Below are 22,117 nucleotides of genomic sequence, written 5' to 3'. Positions count from 1 at the left end.
AGGGATACCAGCTATACCTCACTGACTAGGCCCAAAGAATTCAGAAACTACCATCCTGGGTTGCTGTATCTCTCGTGCAAAAGGAATTAGCCAACATTTCGAATCTGGATTGCACTTAAGTCTGGGATTAGTCTGATATATAAATGGAGACTCTGGGCACTATTTCATGGTAGGTTGCTGCTTAATGTGCCTCAGCTGCTTGTTTTTCCTTGTTTTTCTGTGGAACACATGCAGAGATTGGGAGCAGTCGTGTACCTTCTAAAGGATCTCCCGAAACTATCTTTGGGCTTGTTGTATCTCACATGCAGAGGGGACTTCCCAGCATTTCGAATCCAGACTGCCTTTATGGGTGGAATCAGTCTGACCTCTAAATAATATAGGTTGTCTTTGTAATAGTATTACAATGGATTAAACCAAAGGACAGGCTATTGGCTTTTGCCCCTCTACAACTACAACTTCTATACTGCTCTGCAGGAGCCCAGAAGGTGATCATACTTTACATCATAAGGAAAACTTTGTGTAGTGAAGTAGCTCAATGCATTATGAATTATAGAGGTCAATGCAGAAAACATTAGAGCACAAATTGTGGCTGTCCAGGGTAAAAGGCCCAATCCACTGAGAAAAAAAAACTTCCATTTTCACAAGCAAGTTCTCATGTACTGGAAGCAGTATATACACATTTCATGTAATTCTCTTTTAGTGTATAATTTATACAAAATTCATAAGTATTTACTGTATATGCCATTATTTTGGTAGATAACATCTGTCTGGCAAACTTGCATTTTAGACTATATGATTGCCATTTCATCGCCCTTTCCTTGTCCTTACCCTTCCCCTCCCAACAGATAATTTTAAACACTATATCCAAGTAAAGAAAATAACCTTAATAATCAATATATGCTATTTTAATTAAGCCCTACCTGGCCTTCCTGTAGCTGGTGGTGGAGAGACAATCATTGGTTGCACAGCAGTCTGCGGTAAGACAGATGAGGTAGTGGTGGATGGGATGACAACAGCTGAGTTTGAAGACATAACAGTAGCTGGGGCAGCATTCACACAAGAAGAGGTTGAAATCACTGAAGTAACCTGCATGTACCAAATTTCAGAAGCATACAAATTAATTTGTTAACTTGTTGCTAAAGATGCTGTATTGTACTATAACTGACCAGAGTTTACCATAAGACAAAAAGGTTTGTCTGGAGTGTATTGTGTCAATTTTTAGTAAAATTCTGATTTTAATCAATTTGAGCTGAGGCGAGAGAGGCAGATAGATCACTGTTGGAGATTCTTAAAAGTGTATAAAAATAAAAAAAGAAATCGTCAATGCTGATCACAGCATTCATACACCATATAATTAAAAAAATATATATTTATATACACACACACATATATATATATATATATACACACACACACGAATACATATGTAAGAAATGGGGTGCCTTTAAAAATTATATTTTCTATTTTAATATATTGACATATGCTTTGTGAAGGTTAGTTGTGTAATAAGCTATCTGGTTTCACAATGGAATTCCATTTACATTTTAAAGGAGGTTGTCAAAGGGTACAAATCTTTACTATAAAGGTTTAAATGGTCATGTTATCAGGTGATCAGAAGATCAGAGTCATTAACATCTAGGTGTAACCATGAAGCTTGTGTTTTCCCAAGCCATCCTGTCCAATCTTCCCAGAAACCAACCCTAACTGGTCACTTTTTACAGTGTTGTAGTGTAACTGGAGGGAAGAGATCAAAGGACTTATGTAAAGATGGAACTCTCTGTGAAAAGAGGGCGGGAACAACAGCCAAGGAGGTTGGGCTCCTCTCCTTGTCTCTTTTGGAGAGGACAGCGCAGCAAGCACAGGTGCCATTGTGAACTGAGATAGACTGTCCCAGATTACGCAAGATGAAGACACTTAAATGTCTAAGTATTGGCCTTTTGTTGGCCTTTTGTTATGTATCTTTTGATTATGTACTGGATATAATGTAGAATGTGTATATCATCCTAAAATCTGTAACAGTAGCCTAAATCAATATTAACAATACATTTTATTATACACTTGTGTTTGTGGCTTATTTTTCACACATTCCCTAAAAGAATATCCTTGTAAGAGGATCATAATTTCTTACACACTGATATTTTATTTTTACCCTTTTTGTCAGCTAGAGTCATTTCTTTTTTTAACCCTTTCCCTGCTGCACTGTACTGTATCCATGCTGTATGGTACTATTTCAGTGATCAGAGTTTTCTGTGGATGGTAGTGAGAATTGGGAGGTGGGTGTGGTAGTGTGTATTATGCAGGTAGGCAAATTAAGTAACATAGCTTAGTGGCATAGCTTAAGTTAATCCCAAGATGGCATGCTATTATATGGCAGAGAAAGAGTGCAGCATTTAGGCTCATATGACAGCCTCTCACATTGAGTTGTCCAGTGATTGTGCCCAATCACCATCTACAAGAAGGAACTTAGGACACCCTGCAATGCCAGAGGAAAGCTGGGTACTTCCAAACGTTACTGCCCCAGAAATACCCCCATTCATGGCTACACCTGGCATCACAACAGCAGTAGACATTTGTGATCCATTTAACTTTTTTTAGCCTCTGTGTCATATAACATTTGAGCTGAAAGTTGAACAAGCCAACATATTTGCAGGCATCTGTTTCCGAATCCGGTGTCCCATTACAATAGAGAGAGAGGGGAAAAAAAAGGATGTGGCACCACACTGATGTCACAAATTTTTTTTTACAAAATTATCCCCTCATCAAACTCCAGTCTGAAAAATTTTGTAAAAGTTATATCTCAGAACAAAACATTAGCATTCACAAATCTGTCAATGGAGAAAGGCAGCTGCAAAAGATGGTGATCTCTATATGTTAAGTATATACGCTTTGATGCATTGTACCTGGTTATATATTTTCTGTTACTTTGTAATTATTTAGCGATTTAGAATAGTGTTATATTTTAGATTATTAATGGAGTGTGCATCCTTAATTATTTTCTTAACAAAAAACAACAAAAAAACACAAATAAAAGTATAACCACTAAATGAGGTTTGCATTTGTGATAAAGTGGCAAAATATGTCATTAAATTTTATTACCCAGGCTGCTTTACACTCTCAAAGGCAGCAGAATATCATGTCGTCAAGTTTCCTGGTATGAAGACTGAATAGGGCAAGCGCTATATTTGACCCTGTAACTTTCCAAAACACCATAAAACCTGTACATGGGGTGTACCTTTGTAATCAAGAGATATCACTGAACACAGATATGAGTGTTTTAGAGCAGTAAAATGTATAATGATGATGCTGTTGCTATCATCAGTGAATGTGAGTTTGTGTGAAAAAAGCAAAAGCCAAATGAGCACCAACTTTGTCCAGGGTTTGTGACTAAGTGGCTAAGAAAATAATACTGGAAATAACCCATTTTGAATACCCTGTGTTGTCTACTTTTGCAAATGGTATGTCATGATGGGGGTGATTTTCATTCATGGGATGCCATATGGTCTCAAAGGAAACATAGGCCCAGCAGACCAATCTGGCACATTTAAAATGTGTGAAAACTGACATGGGCAAACCCTATATTTGTATTTGACCTGTAACTTTCCAAAACATGATAAAACCTGTTCATGGGGATATCAGTGTTCTATAAATGCAGTAAGAGCTAACTTTATTATGACGTTCACAGATAAAATACCATGCAGAATTTGGAAATTAAGATTTACTCACTTTTTTTTTTAGATTTTATTCATATTAAATTATGAAAAAGGAAAGGGTTGGCCCATGGGTTTGTCTAATGTGGCTGGACAGGGAGGGGGTAACCCTCAAAGGTAGAAAGTACAAAGGGAGATAAATCTCTCCTTGAATAAAAATACAATTTTAGGATATACGTATCAAAAGAAACTTCCTAAGTAGTTATTAGTGTCAAAACTAACGTTACTAAAGTGCAGCGTCACTGATGAGAAGGTCTAGTATACTATAGAAGAAGGTAAAAATTAGTACTTTAATATATCAAAACTACGTGCCTAACGCAAACTGTCACCGATTCAGGGGTACAGTATATGCTGGCTAATTATTAAATATCAGTCAGAATAACCGACACAAGAATAGAGAGGCGTATACGTAGGGGGTAAGGGGGGGAGAGGAGGGACGAAAAAACAACATAGAACGTAAACAATAGTTGTTTACTTGTTAATAATGTTATAGCTACTGTACGCCCATATTCGAATGGACCTTTTAGATCTTATTGGGACAGGTTTGTATGGTCGCAAACTGGAAACACTGCTCGAATCGATAGCAGAGTCATTTCTCAAGAGTGGTTCGTCTAAAGCATTAACTAGTCAAAAACTAGATCTAGTGCACACAGTGTCCACTGGCTTATTACAGATAGGTAACCTGTCTATATCCCCCGTCTAACAATAATAGGGGCGATTAGATAGGTAGCGAGAAGACTGCAAGGTCTGTAAATAAAGTATCCAATGTCTTGCTCAGTGATGAGACAAGTATCGGAATGAGTGCTCAGACTGTATACAAAGTGTCCACTGTTTTGCTTCAGGATATTGAGCCTTGATAAGACAGACAGCGGAATATGCTTAGACTTGATTAGTATACAATGTGACCGCTGTCTTGCTCCAGGATGTTATACCATGGTAAGACAGTGACGAAACCAAGCAGTTTGGGGTTAGTGAAACAACTAACGGAACCGATACTAGCAGTGGTCTGAGTATACAGTAGTCATTAGTATGGTGGTATACTTGAATGATAGGTATACCAGTATACTGTGAATAATCGGTGTATAGAGGATGATGCTAATAATCAGCTACTGGCTACTGCTAGATATTGTTCCAGATGGTACAATCTTGTCATCAGTTTCGCTTATTGAACACTTAGAGATGGAAAGAAAGGAAAGTGCCTTCTTGGGCACTAGTAATAGTAAAGAGAGAATATAGGAGAATTGCCAGTGTGAGGAGTGAACAGTGGCAGGAGTAGCTATATACAAAAATTAGTTTCAAAACCTCCGGTCGGTTTGAAAACCGGCGCTATTCGTCAGAGAACTGCATGCCAAGGTACTTTGGTCGGTGAGTATTGAGCAAGTGTAATTGCTGTGAATCCGAGGGAGTAGTCATGCAGGCAATATGCTGACGGGAACGCCGAATATGTCTGAAGACCCGACGCGCATTTCGCCCTGTTTAAGGGGCTCGTCAGGGGAAAATTACTGCCTCCAGAGGTGGAATTAAATATCCCACCCTCGCTACGGATTGGTCCATTTTCGGCTGTCAAGGACATGGTAGACTACGGTAGCTCAATGTGGTCAAAAGCATAATGATCTCACAATATCTTAGTTAGCGATATGTGTGTGATCAAAGCTAAGTGCATACGCAATATTAGTCACTATTACTATAAGTTCTTAGAGATATCGCAGTGTAGTATAATAGGGAAAGTCCTAAGTAGTGTCAGATATGACCAAGTATTCTTGCAGAAGTGTAACAGGGTATCTACTCTGTACAGAGAGCTTCTGTTACTCAGGTCATCCAAATATAGGAATAATAATAAATTAGGACCTTGTATCCCTGTAAGGGGTAAAATAGTTAGGTATGTTAGGAGAGGATAGGATTTTTTGATAGGGGTGTCAAACATAGAACAGAGGTGGCTGTCTTCCCTCCATTGGTAAAATTAATAGTTTTAAAATTGGTATATAGAATAAAAGCGCATTCTTAGAGTTTTTAAATGGATTATACTATACAGTATACTCAAAGAATGTATTTTTCAGATTGAACTAGTTGGGGAAGAGGTTGTTAATGGTCATATCCACCAATTAATGGTGTATAGTTAAATTCTTCGTTTAAGCCACGAGGGGCTAGAGTCTTGAAGGTGAAGATCCAGTGAGATTCTTTTTGTAGTAGAATTTTGTTAAAATCGCCTTTCCTTGGGTTAGGCATTAGTTTCTCAATGGCTTGAAATCGTAGGTTGTCAGCGATGCCATTATGGAAATTGTGGATGTGTCTTGCTACTGTGGTTGGGGTAATTGTATTCTTGATGGAATTTATGTGCTGCAGAATCCTTCATCTGAACTGTTGGAAGGTCTTGCCTATGTACTGGATTCCACAGCTGCAAGTGATGAGATAGACAAGTCGAGTCGTGCCACAGTTTACCAGGGCATTGGTGTCAAAGCTCATGTGCGTTTGGGTGGAAACCACCGACTTGGTAGGTGAGATATACTGGCTTTGCAATGGCCGCATTTATAAGTTCCCTTTAGACCAGAGAGCCAATTTGATGGTACTGAGGGAGAAGAGAGGTGACTATGAACAAGTTGATCATGCAGGTTGGGGGGTGTCCGTGCTGTTAAGGCTGGATGCCTAGGTAATATTTTATGAAGAACAGGATCATGTTGGAGGATAGGCCAATTCCTTTTGAAAATATGGGTCATATGGTCCCAACCTTGGTCATAGGTGGCGATGCAACGGGGGGGCTCTTTGAATCTTGTACAGGTCTAGTCGAGTGGAGGCTGGAGTGTCTGTCAGTGCCACTTGCTCGTTGGAATGCCCTTTTGAGGACCCGATTAGGGTATTGTAATTCTTTGAAGCGGGATTTGAGAAGTCTGCATTCTTTGTAGAAGGTTACATCTTGGGAGCAATTCCGTCTTGCCCCGAGATACTGGCCATAGGGAATCGAGGCTTTGAGTCGATAGGGGTGGTGACTAGTCCAATGTAGTAGACTGTTTGTGGACGTCTCCTTTCTAAAGAGTTCCGTCTGAATGGTCCAGTCTTGTTCCAAAAGGATCTTTAGGTCCAGGAACACTAGTTGATGTTCATCAATCACATGTGTCAATTTGAGATTGATATTGTTGTTTAACATCTTGACGAAATCCTCAAACATGGTCACAGAACCTGCCCAGAGGAGCAACATGTCATCAATATATCTATGCCAGGTTAAAATGAATTCGTGAAACTGGCTAAAGTTTGCGGTATTGACGACATGTTGCTCCCACCATCCCAGAAATAGATTGGCATATGTGGGTGCACAGGCTGTCCCCATGGCAGTCCCGGAGATCTGAAGATAGTAGGAGCCATTGAACAGGAAATAGTGGTGCGTTAATACAAACTCAAGTGAAGCCAGGATGAAATCCTTTTGAGTGTCGCTATATGAGGTATTGTCTAGGAAGAACCTGCAGGCCCTCAGTCCCATCTGGTGAGGTATATTGGTATATAAAGAGACCACATCTAAACTAGCCAGTTGAGTGTAGGGGGGGGGACAATCATGTACTGCAGTACTAGTAGAGTGGATTTGGTATCCTGCAGGTAGGAGGGTAATTTGAGTACTAGGGGGTGTAGGATTCTTTCAATAAATTTACTCAAGGATTCTGTCAGACATTTATTGCCAGAGACAATAGGCCTGCCCGGGGGGGGGGAGGGGGGGGCTGAGTGCCCTTATGAATTTTCGGTAGGCAATAAAATGTCGCGATGGTTGGAGTTCTATTGGGGCATAGAAATTTGAGTTCGTCTTGGTTGATGATCTGTTGACTGAGGGCATCCTGTAGTAGCGTCTCAAGTTCCTTGACGTAGATGTTGGTGGGATCTGAGGGGAGGGTTCTGTAATACGTTGTGTCATACAGATGTGAGAGACATATGTCTACATATTCTGGACGGTTTAAGAGCACAATATTGCCACCCTTGTCGGCTGGTTTGATAATTAGGTCAGGTTGTTTTTGTAACTGAGAGCTTTACGTTCAGAGAAGCTCAGGTTGCTCTTTCTGTGGTCCAGATCCCTGTTGGTCTCAAATTCGTTGAGTGACATCTGAAGAAATAGGTCCACATGGGGGGGGGGGGGTGTCTGAGAAGTTGGGAGTAAAGTAGCTTGGTGGTTTGAAGTCTGTGAGGGGTCTCATAGGGTCATTTTCCTGCAGGAGACTGTCCCAACGTTTTGGACATTTCATATTCCTGCGGTGTTAAGCCTAGCTTGTTTGCTGCCGCTCCTCTGGACAGGTTATGTGACCATGTTTGAGGATTTCGTCAAGATGTTAAACAACAATGATATCAATCTCAAATTGACACATGTGATTGATGAACATCAACTAGTGTTCCTGGACCTCAAGATCCTTTTGGAACAAGACGGGACCATTCAGACGGAACTCTTTAGAAAGGAGACGTCCACAAACAAACAGTCTACTACATTGGACTAGTCACCACCCCTATCGACTCAAAGCCTCGATTCCCTATGGCCAGTATCTCAGGGCAAGACGGAATTGCTCCCAAGATGTAACCTTCTACAAAGAATGCAGACTTCTCAAATCCCGCTTCAAAGAATTACAATACCCTAATCGTGTCCTCAAAAGGGTATTCCAACGAGCAAGTGGCACTGACAGACACTCCAGCCTCCACTCGACTAGACCTGTACAAGATTCAAAGATCCCCCCGCTGCATCGCCACCTATGACCAAGGTTGGGACCATATGACCCATATTTTCAAAAGGAATTGGCCTATCCTCCAACATGATCCTGTTCTTCATAAAATATTACCTAGGCATCCAGCCTTAAAAGCACGGACACCCCCCAACCTGCATGATCAACTTGTTCATAGTCACCTCTCTTCTCCCTCAGTACCATCAAATTGGCTCTCTGGTCTAAAGGGAACTTATAAATGCGGCCATTGCAAAGCCTGCCAGTATCTCTCACCTACCAAGTCGGTGGTTTCCACCCAAACGCACATGAGCTTTGACACCAATGCCCTGGTAAACTGTGGCACGACTCGACTTGTCTATCTCATCACTTGCAGCTGTGGAATCCAGTACATAGGCAAGACCTTCCAACAGTTCAGACGAAGGATTCTGCAGCACATAAATTCCATCAAGAATACAATTACCCCAACCACAGTAGTAAGACACATCCACAATTTCCATAATGGGATCGCTGACAACCTACGATTTCAAGCCATTGAGAAACTAATGCCTAACCCAAGGAAAGGCGATTTTAACAAAATTCTACTACAAAAAGAATCTCACTGGATCTTCACCTTCAAGACTCTAGCCCCTCGTGGCTTAAACGAAGAATTTAACTATACACCATTAATTGGTGGATATGACCATTAACAACCTCTTCCCCAACTAGTTCAATCTGAAAAATACATTCTTTGAGTATACTGTATAGTATAATCCATTTAAAAACTCTAAGAATGCGCTTTTATTCTATATACCAATTTTAAAACTATTAATTTTACCAATGGAGGGAAGACAGCCACCTCTGTTCTATGTTTGACACCCCTATCAAAAAATCCTATCCTCTCCTAACATACCTAACTATTTTACCCCTTACAGGGATACAAGGTCCTAATTTATTATTATTCCTATATTTGGATGACCTGAGTAACAGAAGCTCTCTGTACAGAGTAGATACCCTGTTACACTTCTGCAAGAATACTTGGTCATATCGGACACTACTTAGGACTTTCCCTATTATACTACACTGTGATATCTCTAAGAACTTATAGTAATAGTGACTAATATTGCGTATGCACTTAGCTTTGATCACACACATATCGCTAACTAAGATATTGTGAGATCATTACGTTTTTGACCACATTGAGCTACCGTAGTCTACTATGTCCTTGACAGCCGAAAATGGACCAATCGGTAGCGAGGGCGGGATATTTAATTCCACCTCTGGAGGCAGTAATTTTCCCCTGACAAGCCCCTTAAACAGGGCGAAACGCGCGTCGGGTCTTCAGACATATTCGGCGTTCCCGTCAGCATATTGCCTGCATGACTACTCCCTCGGATTCACAGCAATTACACTTGCTCAATACTCACCGACCAAAGTACCTTGGCATGCAGTTCTCTGACGAATAGCGCCGGTTTTCAAACCGACCGGAGGTTTTGAAACTAATTTTTGTATATAGCTACTCCTGCCACTGTTCACTCCTCACACTGGCAATTCTCCTATATTCTCTCTTTACTATTACTAGTGCCCAAGAAGGCCCTTTCCTTTCTTTCCATCTCTAAGTGTTCAATAAGCGAAACTGACGACAAGATTGTTCCATCTGGAACAATATCTAGCAGTAGCCAGTAGCTGATTATTAGCATCATCCTCTATACACAGATTATTCACAGTATATATACTGGCATACCTATCATTCAAGTATACCACCATACTAATGACTACTGTATACTCAGACCACTGCTAGTATCGGTTCCGTTAGTTGTTTCACTAACCCCAAACTGCTTGGTTTCGTCACTGTCTTACCATGGTATAACATCCTGGAGCAAGACAGCGGTCACATTGTATACTAATCAAGTCTAAGCATATTCCGCTGTCTGTCTTATCAAGGCTCAATATCCTGAAGCAAAACAGTGGACACTTTGTATACAGTCTGAGCACTCATTCCGATACTTGTCTCATCACTGAGCAAGACATTGGATACTTTATTTACAGACCTTGCAGTCTTCTCGCTACCGATCTAATCGCCTCTATTATTGTTAGACAGGGGATATAGACAGGTTACCTATCTGTAATAAGCCAGTGGACACTGTGTGCACTAGATCTAGTTTTTGACTAGTTAATGCTTTAGACGAACCACTCTTGAGAAATGACTCTGCTATCGATTCGAGCAGTGTTTCCAGTTTGCGACCATACAAACCTGTCCCAATAAGATCTATAAGACAGTGGACACTTTGTATACAGTCCGAGCACTCATTCCGATACTTGTCTCATCACTGAGCAAGACATTGGATACTTTATTTACAGACCTTGTAGTCTTCTCGCTGCCTATCTAATCGCCCCTATTATTGTTAGACAGGGGATATAGACAGGTTACCTATCTGTAACAAGCCAGTGGACACTTTATGCACTAGATCTAGTTTTTGACTAGTTAATGCTTTAGACGAACCATTCTTGAAAAATGACTCTGCTATCGATTTTAGCAGTGTTTCCAGTTTGCGACCTTACAAACCTGTCCAAATAAGATCTAAAAGGTCCATTCGAATATGGGAGTACAGTAGCTATAACATTATTAACAAGTAAACAACTATTGTTTACGTTCTATGTTGTTTTTTCGTCCCTCCTCTCCCCCCCTTACCCCCTACGTATACGCCTCTATTCTTGTGTCGGTTATTCTGACTGATATTTAATAATTAGCCAGCATATACTGTACCCCTGAATCGGTGACAGTTTGAGTTAGGCACGTCGTTTTGATATATTAAAGTACTGATTTTTACCTCTTCTATAGTATACTAGACCTTCTCATATTAAATTAGGTTTCATTTATAAATATTTGATGTGAAATGTAAAACTTTTCTCCTGAGCAAAATTATATATAATAAGTGTGGGTGCATTTAACATGAAATAAGTAAATTATGGTTTAACAGACAAATAGCTTAAATTCTAGGTTTTTGGCAAGAACTTGTACAATTGCCTCTGTCGTTTTAATGTATTTATATATATTATATTAATATATATCTGGGATTGAAACGCTTACCAGTGGTTTTTGAATCAACATTGTTCCACCAAGATACGAGCAAAGCTTTTGTGGTTTATTTTCAGTGTTCCTTGTCCCAGTGGTAGGAAGTTGTATACCAGTTTATGTTAATCACTGGGTGGAGGCACTGTTTAATATCAACATTTCCCAATCTCCCTATACCTCTGTGGAGGCTCAGGACTACAGAGACTACTGCCAAGATTGAAGCAAAAGAAAGGCTACAGGAGTTAAGGTGTTAAGTGTTTTTGCAGTCATAAATTCACTAGAGTGGCCTTTAAAGATTTGGGGGAAAAAAACTGTTGAATAGGCCACTTGTGTAAAACTGATCCAATGTACACTCCTCCAAATCACACCATCCACCAAATGTTTTCTATTCCACCACAAAGTGCCACTAGTCCTTAAAATGGACCAGCTGTACACAGATGTTATTTGCCAGCTTTCAGATTACCTGTTCAGAGTACTTATATGAAACCACGTCATCTTGGGAAGGCAAAACTCTGGAATCATCTTGAAGAGACTTCAAAAATAGGAATGAAATTTTTTTTTTAGCTTAGTTTTGATTCTGCACACAAGTTTACGTAGTGGTGTTAAAGGAGCGTCAACTATTCTCAAATCAACAGCACATGGAGAGACAAAACAATATAAAACAGCCAGGTGCAAACCATATAAGCACTCCCTCAAGTGCTTTAAATATTCAAATGTATATAGGATATAGAATGCACACCATAACAATCTCAAAATATTTAAATTTTATTATGTACAAAAAAGTACCAGAATGTAAACATATAAGAAAAAATAAATATAAACAAAGTAACAGAAGTAAAGGCAGATACAATAAAATAATAGTAATAAATTACCACAAAAATCCTTACAAGCCTCAGACAGAAACACGAGTCACCAAACCCCCCCAACGTTTCGGCACCAACTGGCTGCCTTTAGGTACCCTTGATAAAGGCAGCCAGTTGGTGTCGAAACGTTGGGGGGGTTTGGTGACTCGTGTTTCTGTCTGAGGCTTGTAAGGATTTTTGTGGTAATTTATTACTATTATTTTATTGTATCTGCCTTTACTTCTGTTACTTTGTTTATATTTATTTTTTCTTATATGTTTACATTCTGGTACTTTTTTGTACATAATAAAATTTAAATATTTTTTTGAGATTGTTATGGTGTGCATTCTATATCCTATATATATAAAGGAGCGTCAACTGACATGTTAAACGAGTGAACAGACTAAGTTCTGTCAATGTCATTAAGTTCCCAAACCAGTTCTCATGCACTCCCATCTTTGTTTCATCCAGATTTGCAAAAGAAAATATCTGGGAAATTCTCACGTTTTACATTATTGGCAGTGCACAAGTGTGGTAGATAGTGAAATAGATCTATTGAGTTGATCTAGAACTTTTACCCTACCTTTTTTATTTTAAGAAAAACGCTATTTTTTTTTATTTTTTTTGGAGGGGGTGGGGGAGCAGACAGGGGGTAATCTAGACTTACAAGCAATGGAATCAATTTTGAGGTCCAAGCAAACCTGAAAAGGATAAAAGGGGACCTGAATCGGCAATTCCCACCAAATCAGGTACTGCAGGACAAACTCATTAAATAGAAAAATGTAAATAAAAAAATCTAAAAGCTCTTGCAAAAATCCAACTCCTCTTTGGTCAAGTGACAGTTATCCACATTATTTTATTTTATATAAATATGCATCCACAAAATATGCCAATGAAAAAAAGAATTTTAAAATATAGGCTGACATGGTAAAGAAATTGCACACCAAAAAGATTAGCTATAGACATTATCTTGCATTTATTTTAAAAAATACAATTTTCTAATTTGTTTTGTGTGTAAGCAACACAGTTCTCCATTAGAAAGATTACACAACATACACACACATATACACCTTTTTCCTCAGCAATATTATTGAGCAGAAGAGTTTACATACCAAATTCTGGGTGGACTCTGTTGTGCTATATAAGGAAGCATTATCAAATCCAGTTTCTGTAAATTAACCAAATTAAATATATTTAAAGACAGCTTGTGATCACAGCAATAAAAAACAAAATATACTGCTAATAGGTTTGGCCACTGAAATTGGTAATTATACCAGAATGCTAATGGCCACACAAATTTACATTTTAACATTTTCAATCAGAATGCTTCTAATGAATACTTTTGCGGGGCCTTACTTTCAGACACGTGAGAAAGCCTAACTGTAGGTGAAAAGCGTGTTATGTAATTTTTATGTTACACTTTGTTTTACCATTTGTCTCCAAATAGATTTTATACAATTTGGAGCTTCCTTACCTATCTTTGATGATTTTCCTAGAGGACTCACACAGCGATGTCCTTGGTGGGGATCATACCACCTACGCCTATTGGGATTGAGCAATACCTACATTTGCCCTTTGTTTGTGAGTATACTTCTTTCTATTTGTTTTTAAATACATACAGAGATCACTATATTCCTGTTTTTATTTTCCCTCCTATATACTGAAAACATCTGACTACAGGTCTGTGACACAACAACCAAGAAAACCACCACAACTGTGCAAGACATCAAACAAGCACAAGGATCACCATCATATCCACAGAGGGGATTGTTCCGTCCACGTGCATAAATCTGGAGCTGAATTTAGGCTCCAGAAAATTTTAAGTGCATTTCGTTTTCTACGTTTTATCGGAATTTTTAACGTACTACACTAGATTACGTTCTCTCCTCGTTCCCTATACTGCTTTGGATCCGAGAACACCAATATAAGCGCTGCTTCCCTGCACCCCTCTCCACACAATTTTGAACGTTAACGTTTTTAATCAGAATGCTGCTAATGGATACTGCCTAAAATGCATCCAAACATTCAGAGTCTCCACCCTCTGCATGCAGATACTGAACTTTCCTAACAGAGATTCATTGATTTAATTAAACTCTATGAGGATATGCTGATTGGCTAGGGCTGTGTTTGAATTGTGCTGGCTTTGCCCCTGATATGTCTCTTTGTCAGTCTCAGCCAATCCTATGGGGAAGCATTGTGATTGGATCAGGCTACCACTTATGCTGATGTCAGCAGGCAGGTCTAAAGGAAACCGGGACAAAGCATGCAGCTCCAGACTTGAATACAAGTAAGATTTTACTATATTTAGTGAGGCAATAGGGGGCCAGATGGTGGTTTTAACCCTATAGGGACAGGAATACATGTTTGAATAAAACCTCCAATTCTAGTCAACCTGATATAATGTGCAAAGAGTTGCAACAAATACCAGTCTAGGTCTCAAGTTGATAAAAATTGGATCCTATCAGAAGATAATGTAAAAAGAGTTTGTAAATATATATTTTGGAGAATACCCAGCAAGTTTAGTTACAAATAACATAATGCATGGTTATCTCGGATACGATATGAGAACTCAAAAGAATACACATATACCTTCGAAGTGGGAGTGTGAGTGCCGTTTCTGGTGATGAAGCAAGGGGATACGTGGGGAAGTCCAAAGCAGCAGACCCCAGGATGAATTGAATAGCAATCAGGAAGCTAGCGATGGAAGCACATAGGCTAGTAGTAGTAATTACTATATATTATATATTGGGATATATCAATAGGGGATCCATTTACTACTACTATCCTTTGTACTTCCATCGCTAGCTTCCCGATTGCTATTCAATTCAATCTGGGGTCCGCTGCTTTGGACTTCCCCACGTCCTAATAATTCACAGTATATTCTGAGATTTTGGACACCATGTCCACTTAAACTGAACTTAGTAGCAGTGTATATACATATATATTCATGAGTATGTCACTGGTATATCTATACCGATATTAACCAACGGGCGGCAGTAGAAGCAGACTACTTAATAGATAACTGATCTTTTTGAGATCAGATCGGCATTCTATGTCTAGCACTTTTAATAACTAATAACGGGCGACATTAGAAGCAGACTATATATAAGAAATCTATCTTTTCGGCGGGTGGTAATCATACTATATTCCCTGCCATTTGCTTCCGTCCTAATAACTCACAGTATATTCTGAGATTTTGGACACCATGTCCATCTAAACTCAACTCAGTAGCAGTGTATATACATATATATTCATGAGTATGTCACTGGTATATCTATACCGATATTAACCAGCGGGCGGCAGTAGAAGCAGACTACTTAATAGATAACTGATCTTTTTGAGATCAGATCGGCATTCTATGCCTAGCACTATTAATAACTAATTAATAGTGCCTATACCAGACCTTTCTTACTACCTTTATTTGTAACCATCATCAATATTAGCAATTTCCATATAGGACTTTTGGGACTAGTTCTATCTATGTTATTGTACTAATTTGTATTAGTAGCAACAGGTCCCCATAGTACCTAATTTTACAATATATTTTTTTCTTTGGTGTACACACTTAGCACTTCTTTGGTTTTCTTTATTAGATGTGTCATTGTTTTTATAGAGATGTGTCAATAAAATGTCATTGTTTTAATAGGTATACTTTGTCTGATAGACTGTCCTTATATATTTAGGCATTCTTTAGATGCATTAATTTTGCATCAATTCTCAGATACACTATCCTTTGTTTCCTTACTTCTCCATAATATATATTTACATTATACCTTCTGACAGTATCCAATTTCATTCAACTTCAGACCTAGACCGGTATCTATTTTATTGAAACTCTTTGCAACATTATATCAGGTTGATTAGACTCTGCATTTTCACTAGAATTGAAGGTTTTATTTATTTTTTGGATACCATCATTAGGCTTCAGCAGCTGGTCCTATTTTAATATTTAGTTTTGCCTTTCTTTGCACCTTCTATTCACATTGTTTATGTTTCTCTTATTTATCCAGTTAGGGATTTAATACAATTATTTAATAGTTTTCTTGTTTGTTTTTTTATATAATAAGGCACTTTACGCCTACTGGACTTACAGCCTGTATTAGGGTATTAGGACTGGAACCGGGCTTGCCGTTTTGTAAATCCGTTCCAATCTTTCTTAGTAATTTTTTATGTTGGGTTATGCCCTAAGTACCCTACAACTATTACAATCTCTGTGAAAGTTTTTCTTCTTTTACGGTCGTTGTATATTTCATATATATAATAACTATTGTGTATATATTATGAAAAAAAAAAATGATATAGATATATATATATCCATATCATTTTATTCCAACTATATTTTGATAGTAATATACATCTAAAAAAACACTTAGAATGAATATATATACATTTCATAAATATACACGTAGACTTGAAATATGTGTGTTTATATTTAAATTCTATATGCATATTTATGTAATATTTTTACATTAAGTAATTTTATTGATTGCAATTTGAGGGACCTGCATAACAACCCAGACCGAAAGTCCAGATAATTTAATTTGCTAGCACTGTATTTATCCTTGTAACTTTCTATGACACCCTAAAACCTGTACATGGAGGGTACGGTTTTACTCGGGAGACTTCGCTAAACAAAAATATTAGTCTTTCAAACCAGTAAAACATATCACAGTGATTATATTTTCAGTGAAAGTGAAGTTTTTTGCATTTGTCACACACAAACGGCACGATCACTGATGATTATCATTGTTGTGATAAGTTTTACTGTTTTGAAACACTAATATTTGTGTTCAGTGAAGTCTCCCAAGTATAACAGTACCCCCATGTACAGGTTTTATAGTGTTTTTGAAAGTTACAGGGTCAAATATAATGCTTGATTTTCAGTTTTTTCACATTGAAATTTTCCAGATTGCTTATGTTGCCTTTGAGAGCGTATGGTAGCCCAGGAATGTGAATTACCCCCATGATGGCATACCATTTGCAAAATAAGACAACCCAATTGTCTTTTGCATTTTTAACACACAAACAAATCTAAATGCTAACTTTGGCCCTGTTTGTGACTAAGTGGCTACTAAAAAGACTGGATATACCCCATATTTAATACCCTGGGCTGTCTACTTTAGAAAATACGTACATGTGAAGTGTGATTAAGAGATTTATGAGAGATAACCGTGTTACAATGTCACTTGATAAATTTTAAAAATATATATGTCCTACTTGTACTTATAGCCCTATAACTTGCAAAAAAAAGCTAACTACATGTTAACATTGGGTATTTCTAAACGCAGGACAAAATTTAGAAACTATTTACCACGGGTGCTTTTTGGCGGCAGATTTTGGGTGTCAGTTAGAAAGTGTTTTTTTAAAAACTTTTTTTCATCATATTTTATATTTTTAACTGAGTAAATGATATGATGAAAATAATGTTTTCTTTAGAAAGACCATTTAATGGCGAGAAAAACAGTATACAATATGTGTGGGTACAGTAAAGGAGTAAGAGAAACTTTACAGCTAAACACAAACAGCCCTGGTCCTTAACGGTAAGAAAATAAAAAAAAAAACAATCTGGACACCAAGGGGTTAATTGCTTTTTATCCCATAATGTTAAACAAGATATAGATATATCTATCTATATCTAGAGAGAGAGAGACACACACACACACACACACACACATAAACGTCAACATGCATTAACATCACTATCACACATCGGAAGAGCAGGCTCAGTGAAGGTGCTGGGAATACATTGCAAGAGGTACCCATAATTGTTAAGTGATCAACAGTAAAGAACTGGATATTCCAAGACAATAAATACTGCTGAGTTGTGGCTAAAAATGGCCAGTGGCTGTGCAGAGGGTATAAGGTAATCCCATTCCCCAATGTAATGTAAAGTTGGGGTGCAATTGTAATGGATCAGGGGTGGGCTGGCAACTTTTAGCTTGTGGGGCAAGTGCAAATGAATAGCCTTTTTAGTGCACAAAACTCACAGATGCAGATGGATCTATTCAAGTGGTGCATACATATATACATATATCCTTACAACCTCCAGAAGCATGATCTGACATTCAAAAATCTCAGCATGCCCAATACACACCTTTTCTTTACTCTTAGATTAAATTTTAGATGTTTTAGTATTTCATCAGTGACTTTCATCAAATCTTTTTCATTGTATTTTTTCACACTGATGTGCACAGATTGAAATTCTGACTTTAGTGAATAAATCTTATATAAATATATGCTATATTTGGCCCGGTGCCATTTCCTGCCATCTCACAGCAGGAACTTCACTGACAAAGCCCAGAAGCGCAGGAGCTTCCACCTTTACGCTCGAGAACTGAGCACTCAAATTGCAGGGGCTTGATACACCAGAACCCCTTCACAAAGCTAATGTTTTTGCTTGATACACCAAAACCCCTTCACAAAGCAAACAAAGGAATTTACAGTGTGCAAATTCATAAGGAAAAGGCATTTATGGTAATATTTCTTAATACCATCATATTACCATACGGGATAAAAGAGGAAGTTTACAGAATATTAATATGACTAGTTCTGCTATACTCTGAAGTAATTAGTAGAATACACTAACAATAAACAGTGTTCACTAATGTTGACCGAAGGAATATATTATCAATGAGGCTAAGACAGAAAATGATCAAAGAAGCATCATTACAAGGTTATCTTGTTGAGTTCTGCTTATTAACAGAAAGGGTACTCTTGTTTGAAAGAAATGTACTGTACTAACCTGAAGTATAGATGAAGTCTCCGTGATAGTCCCCTGCACAAAACAAATGTATTACTTTAAATTTTACATTTTAATTAGATTTAGTATTGTGTGATGTATGCATGTTGGGTATCAAAAAATGCCCAATTTCTCATTTAAAAAGGCATATATAATATGTATAGTTGCACTTAAATAGAAAGGGTGAAATAACGGTAGAATGGACGCATGGCAAAAGTTCCAAAAAAAAACTTGATACAAACACGTTGCATCTCGAGAGAACCTAGTTCCTGGAGTGGTTAAGTTGTTAGCCAATTTAAGAACAAGTGAAGTACATTGTTCAGTATTTAAAACATTACAAAATTAAGAATTATTTTTGCAGCAGTAAAATTCCCTTACAAATGTTTTTAGACTGTATAAAGAGTTGTGGAATCTTTGACATGTTATATAAATGCATATTATGCCTTCTAAATAAAAGCAAAACACCACTACAAGTATGTTTATTATTTATGGATAAGCTTTTCTCATGATTTAGTAGTTTTGGATAAACTTAGAATGATTGAAGATTAAAAAATATATATAATTTTATATATCATTCTATATACAATATAGATTTGATCTTTTAATACTTTGAGAAAAAAAAAAAAAACACTTATCCAAAAATATTAACTCTGGGCCCAAATTTAGATTTAATTCAATTGTATTTTGAACAATACAGTACAGAATATAAATAACATATTTTACCACCATCACTCTGCTCCTCAATCTCTTCTTCAGACGAATTTATATTTTGCTTGCCAGAGCCAATGGGGCCTGGATTACTCCTTGCTACCCAAAACCCTGGAGCAGGCACCATATTGTTACCCTGCGCCTAGAATAGAAGAAACCAGTCAGTCATTAATTCACACTTTTCCGTGGTAAAAGAAAATATAGGCTCCACTTAAGACTACATGTGGTATACCATGAAAAGAAAAATAATATCACAGGCCTGGCCAGATACCTACAGATAAAGGTGAAAAGGTTGCATCTTCTCCATCTTCAATTTCATAATACGTTATTGATTCTTCTAGGCCTCTTTGTTCCTCCTCTCTGTCTACAAATCCAAACTGACAATCTTTATTTACACATGGCATTGGTCTACGACTCCGGCTGTAGGACCTTGCCAAAGGGAGGAGGGGGGAAATAAAGTCAATAAATTATTTACTGCAACATTAGGATTTCAGTGTGTGTATAGATTTTATTTGTATAACACTAAAACATTATAAACTATGGAGTTAACACTACAGTTGTTTTAAACTCGTGTATAGAACACCAATATCTCTAACACTTAACACTAACAAGACAAACTGAAAAAGTGATACTTATAAGATACTAATAAATGTAGGGGGGGTGGATAAATGTTTCCAAATTACATTTTTCTAAAAATGGTCTTTGGTCCAAAGGAGGCTGGGAACCACTTAATTGCATTATGTTATAGTTTAGGAGCAAGAGTTAGAAAATATAATAAGAGTGGGTACAATATATAAATATATCTCACTGCCCTGTGGAGAACACAGTTAGGGTTATGTTCTTAAAATAAGTAGTGAGTTAGCATTCATGGAAAGTTCTAAGAAGAAGCGCTTGCATGAGAAGACAGCAAACCCCATACTCCCCAGGTTGTAATGTCTAATTTCTTGCCTGAGCCACTTAACTATTGATGCATTCCTTATCACAAAAGGTTGCTCCAAGTAATGCTTGCCATGTGAGAGATATGAGCACTGTGTGTGATATGAATGGCTGATGGATGCTATGCATGATGTGGGTGCCGTGAGATGTCTGAGATTTTAAGCACAACAAAGATTTAGATGACTAAATATTAGAGGTGATAAATGGACCTTGGCAGATGTTCAACTATCTCTAAGAGAAAAGCAAAAGGTGGTTGGCCTACTGCTTCAAAATACAGCTTTGACCACTTCCAACATGTACTATAAAAATAACCCCATACAGTATTTTGCTCAAACTTTGGTCAACAATGAAAACATTTGAGTCTGTGAGTCCAGCAAACACGGGAAAGGAGGAGAAGAAAAAAATAACCTCCAAATTAGGCCCATTACACTTATAATGTACTTTATGAATGAAATGAAAATATTTTTTTTGCACCACAAGCTTAGAATAAAATTAATATACATCCCAAAAAAACAAACCAAGAACAACTTGCTTCTGAATTTTTACGGACCATCTAGCATTTTTATCTTTTGGTTTATTGCCATTGTGCAAATGGATAAGCATGTTCTGTTTACGGTGCAAGACACATTACTTTAAGTAATATCAATGTAAGGTTGCTGGCACAGGTATTCCTATTATAGTGATAGAAATGAGGGATATACATCAGCTTTGGCAATGATTTAGCTTAATAAACTCAAGTTCGTTATTTGAACTTTCATATGATGGAAAGTTGTCCAGATGATAGAGGCAAACTGTCCACACAGTATTGTTAAGGAATTAAAAAGCTTAACACTAGACATAAGGTTTAGCTATTAACTCAGTGAATATGAAGCAGCACACAACATACCTGGATCGGTAGGAGAAATTGTCAAATGTTTGATAGCATCGTTTTCCTGGACTGTGGTAAAAAGAGATATCTGTTCCCATTATGGGGTGTCTGTTGATATAGCGAGGTGATCCCCTTTTTTAAAGTGAGAGCAAAGTCAATAGAAGAGCATTAAAAGTAACATACCCACTGACCAAACACACAGTAAGAGGATACACATTTAACATTATGTAATCTAATTCTGCTAGTAGAATGTCTAGCAACAGAACTAGGAATAGGTAAAATGCTTCACCTTATTACAGAGGTTTGTTATTTTAAATATAGGTATACAATTCTCTAGATTTTTCTGCAAAACATCACATATGGTTGTGAGAGTGTTGCTTAAAAAGGCATTACATTTGTGGGAAGGCCTACCGATATGGTAGGCCTGTAAATAAAGAGGGACTACCAAGGAGTAAAAAAAAAAAAAAAATGAAAAAGTGTTGAGACTGGAGTGGTGGGAGGGTCATTCAAACGCTAACCTCGAACGGTATGGAGCCAGGTAAGGGGCAAGTGTATAATCATAAGCCCCTCCCACAATTAC

The 22,117-nt window shown here is 37.7% G+C and overlaps 1 protein-coding gene across 1 annotated transcript in view; it reads right to left on the bottom strand.

The window, feature by feature from the left end:
- Positions 1–22,117, bottom strand: part of LOC134572177 (putative bifunctional UDP-N-acetylglucosamine transferase and deubiquitinase ALG13) — a 154,150-nt gene that overhangs the window by 25,778 nt on the left and 106,255 nt on the right. Inside the window, exons 15-21 of the mRNA XM_063430985.1 lie at positions 21,556–21,669; positions 20,009–20,162; positions 19,749–19,875; positions 19,029–19,061; positions 13,399–13,454; positions 11,908–11,976; positions 921–1,086 (exon numbers count right to left, since the gene is read on the bottom strand). Of these exons, the coding sequence (XP_063287055.1) occupies positions 921–1,086; positions 11,908–11,976; positions 13,399–13,454; positions 19,029–19,061; positions 19,749–19,875; positions 20,009–20,162; positions 21,556–21,669 (719 nt within the window). The remainder of the gene's footprint in view (positions 1–920; positions 1,087–11,907; positions 11,977–13,398; positions 13,455–19,028; positions 19,062–19,748; positions 19,876–20,008; positions 20,163–21,555; positions 21,670–22,117) is intronic.

This window comes from Pelobates fuscus, chromosome 9, assembly GCF_036172605.1.
Source record: "Pelobates fuscus isolate aPelFus1 chromosome 9, aPelFus1.pri, whole genome shotgun sequence".
Taxonomy (NCBI): domain Eukaryota; kingdom Metazoa; phylum Chordata; class Amphibia; order Anura; family Pelobatidae; genus Pelobates; species Pelobates fuscus.
This window is presented reverse-complemented; position numbering and strand designations above follow the sequence as displayed.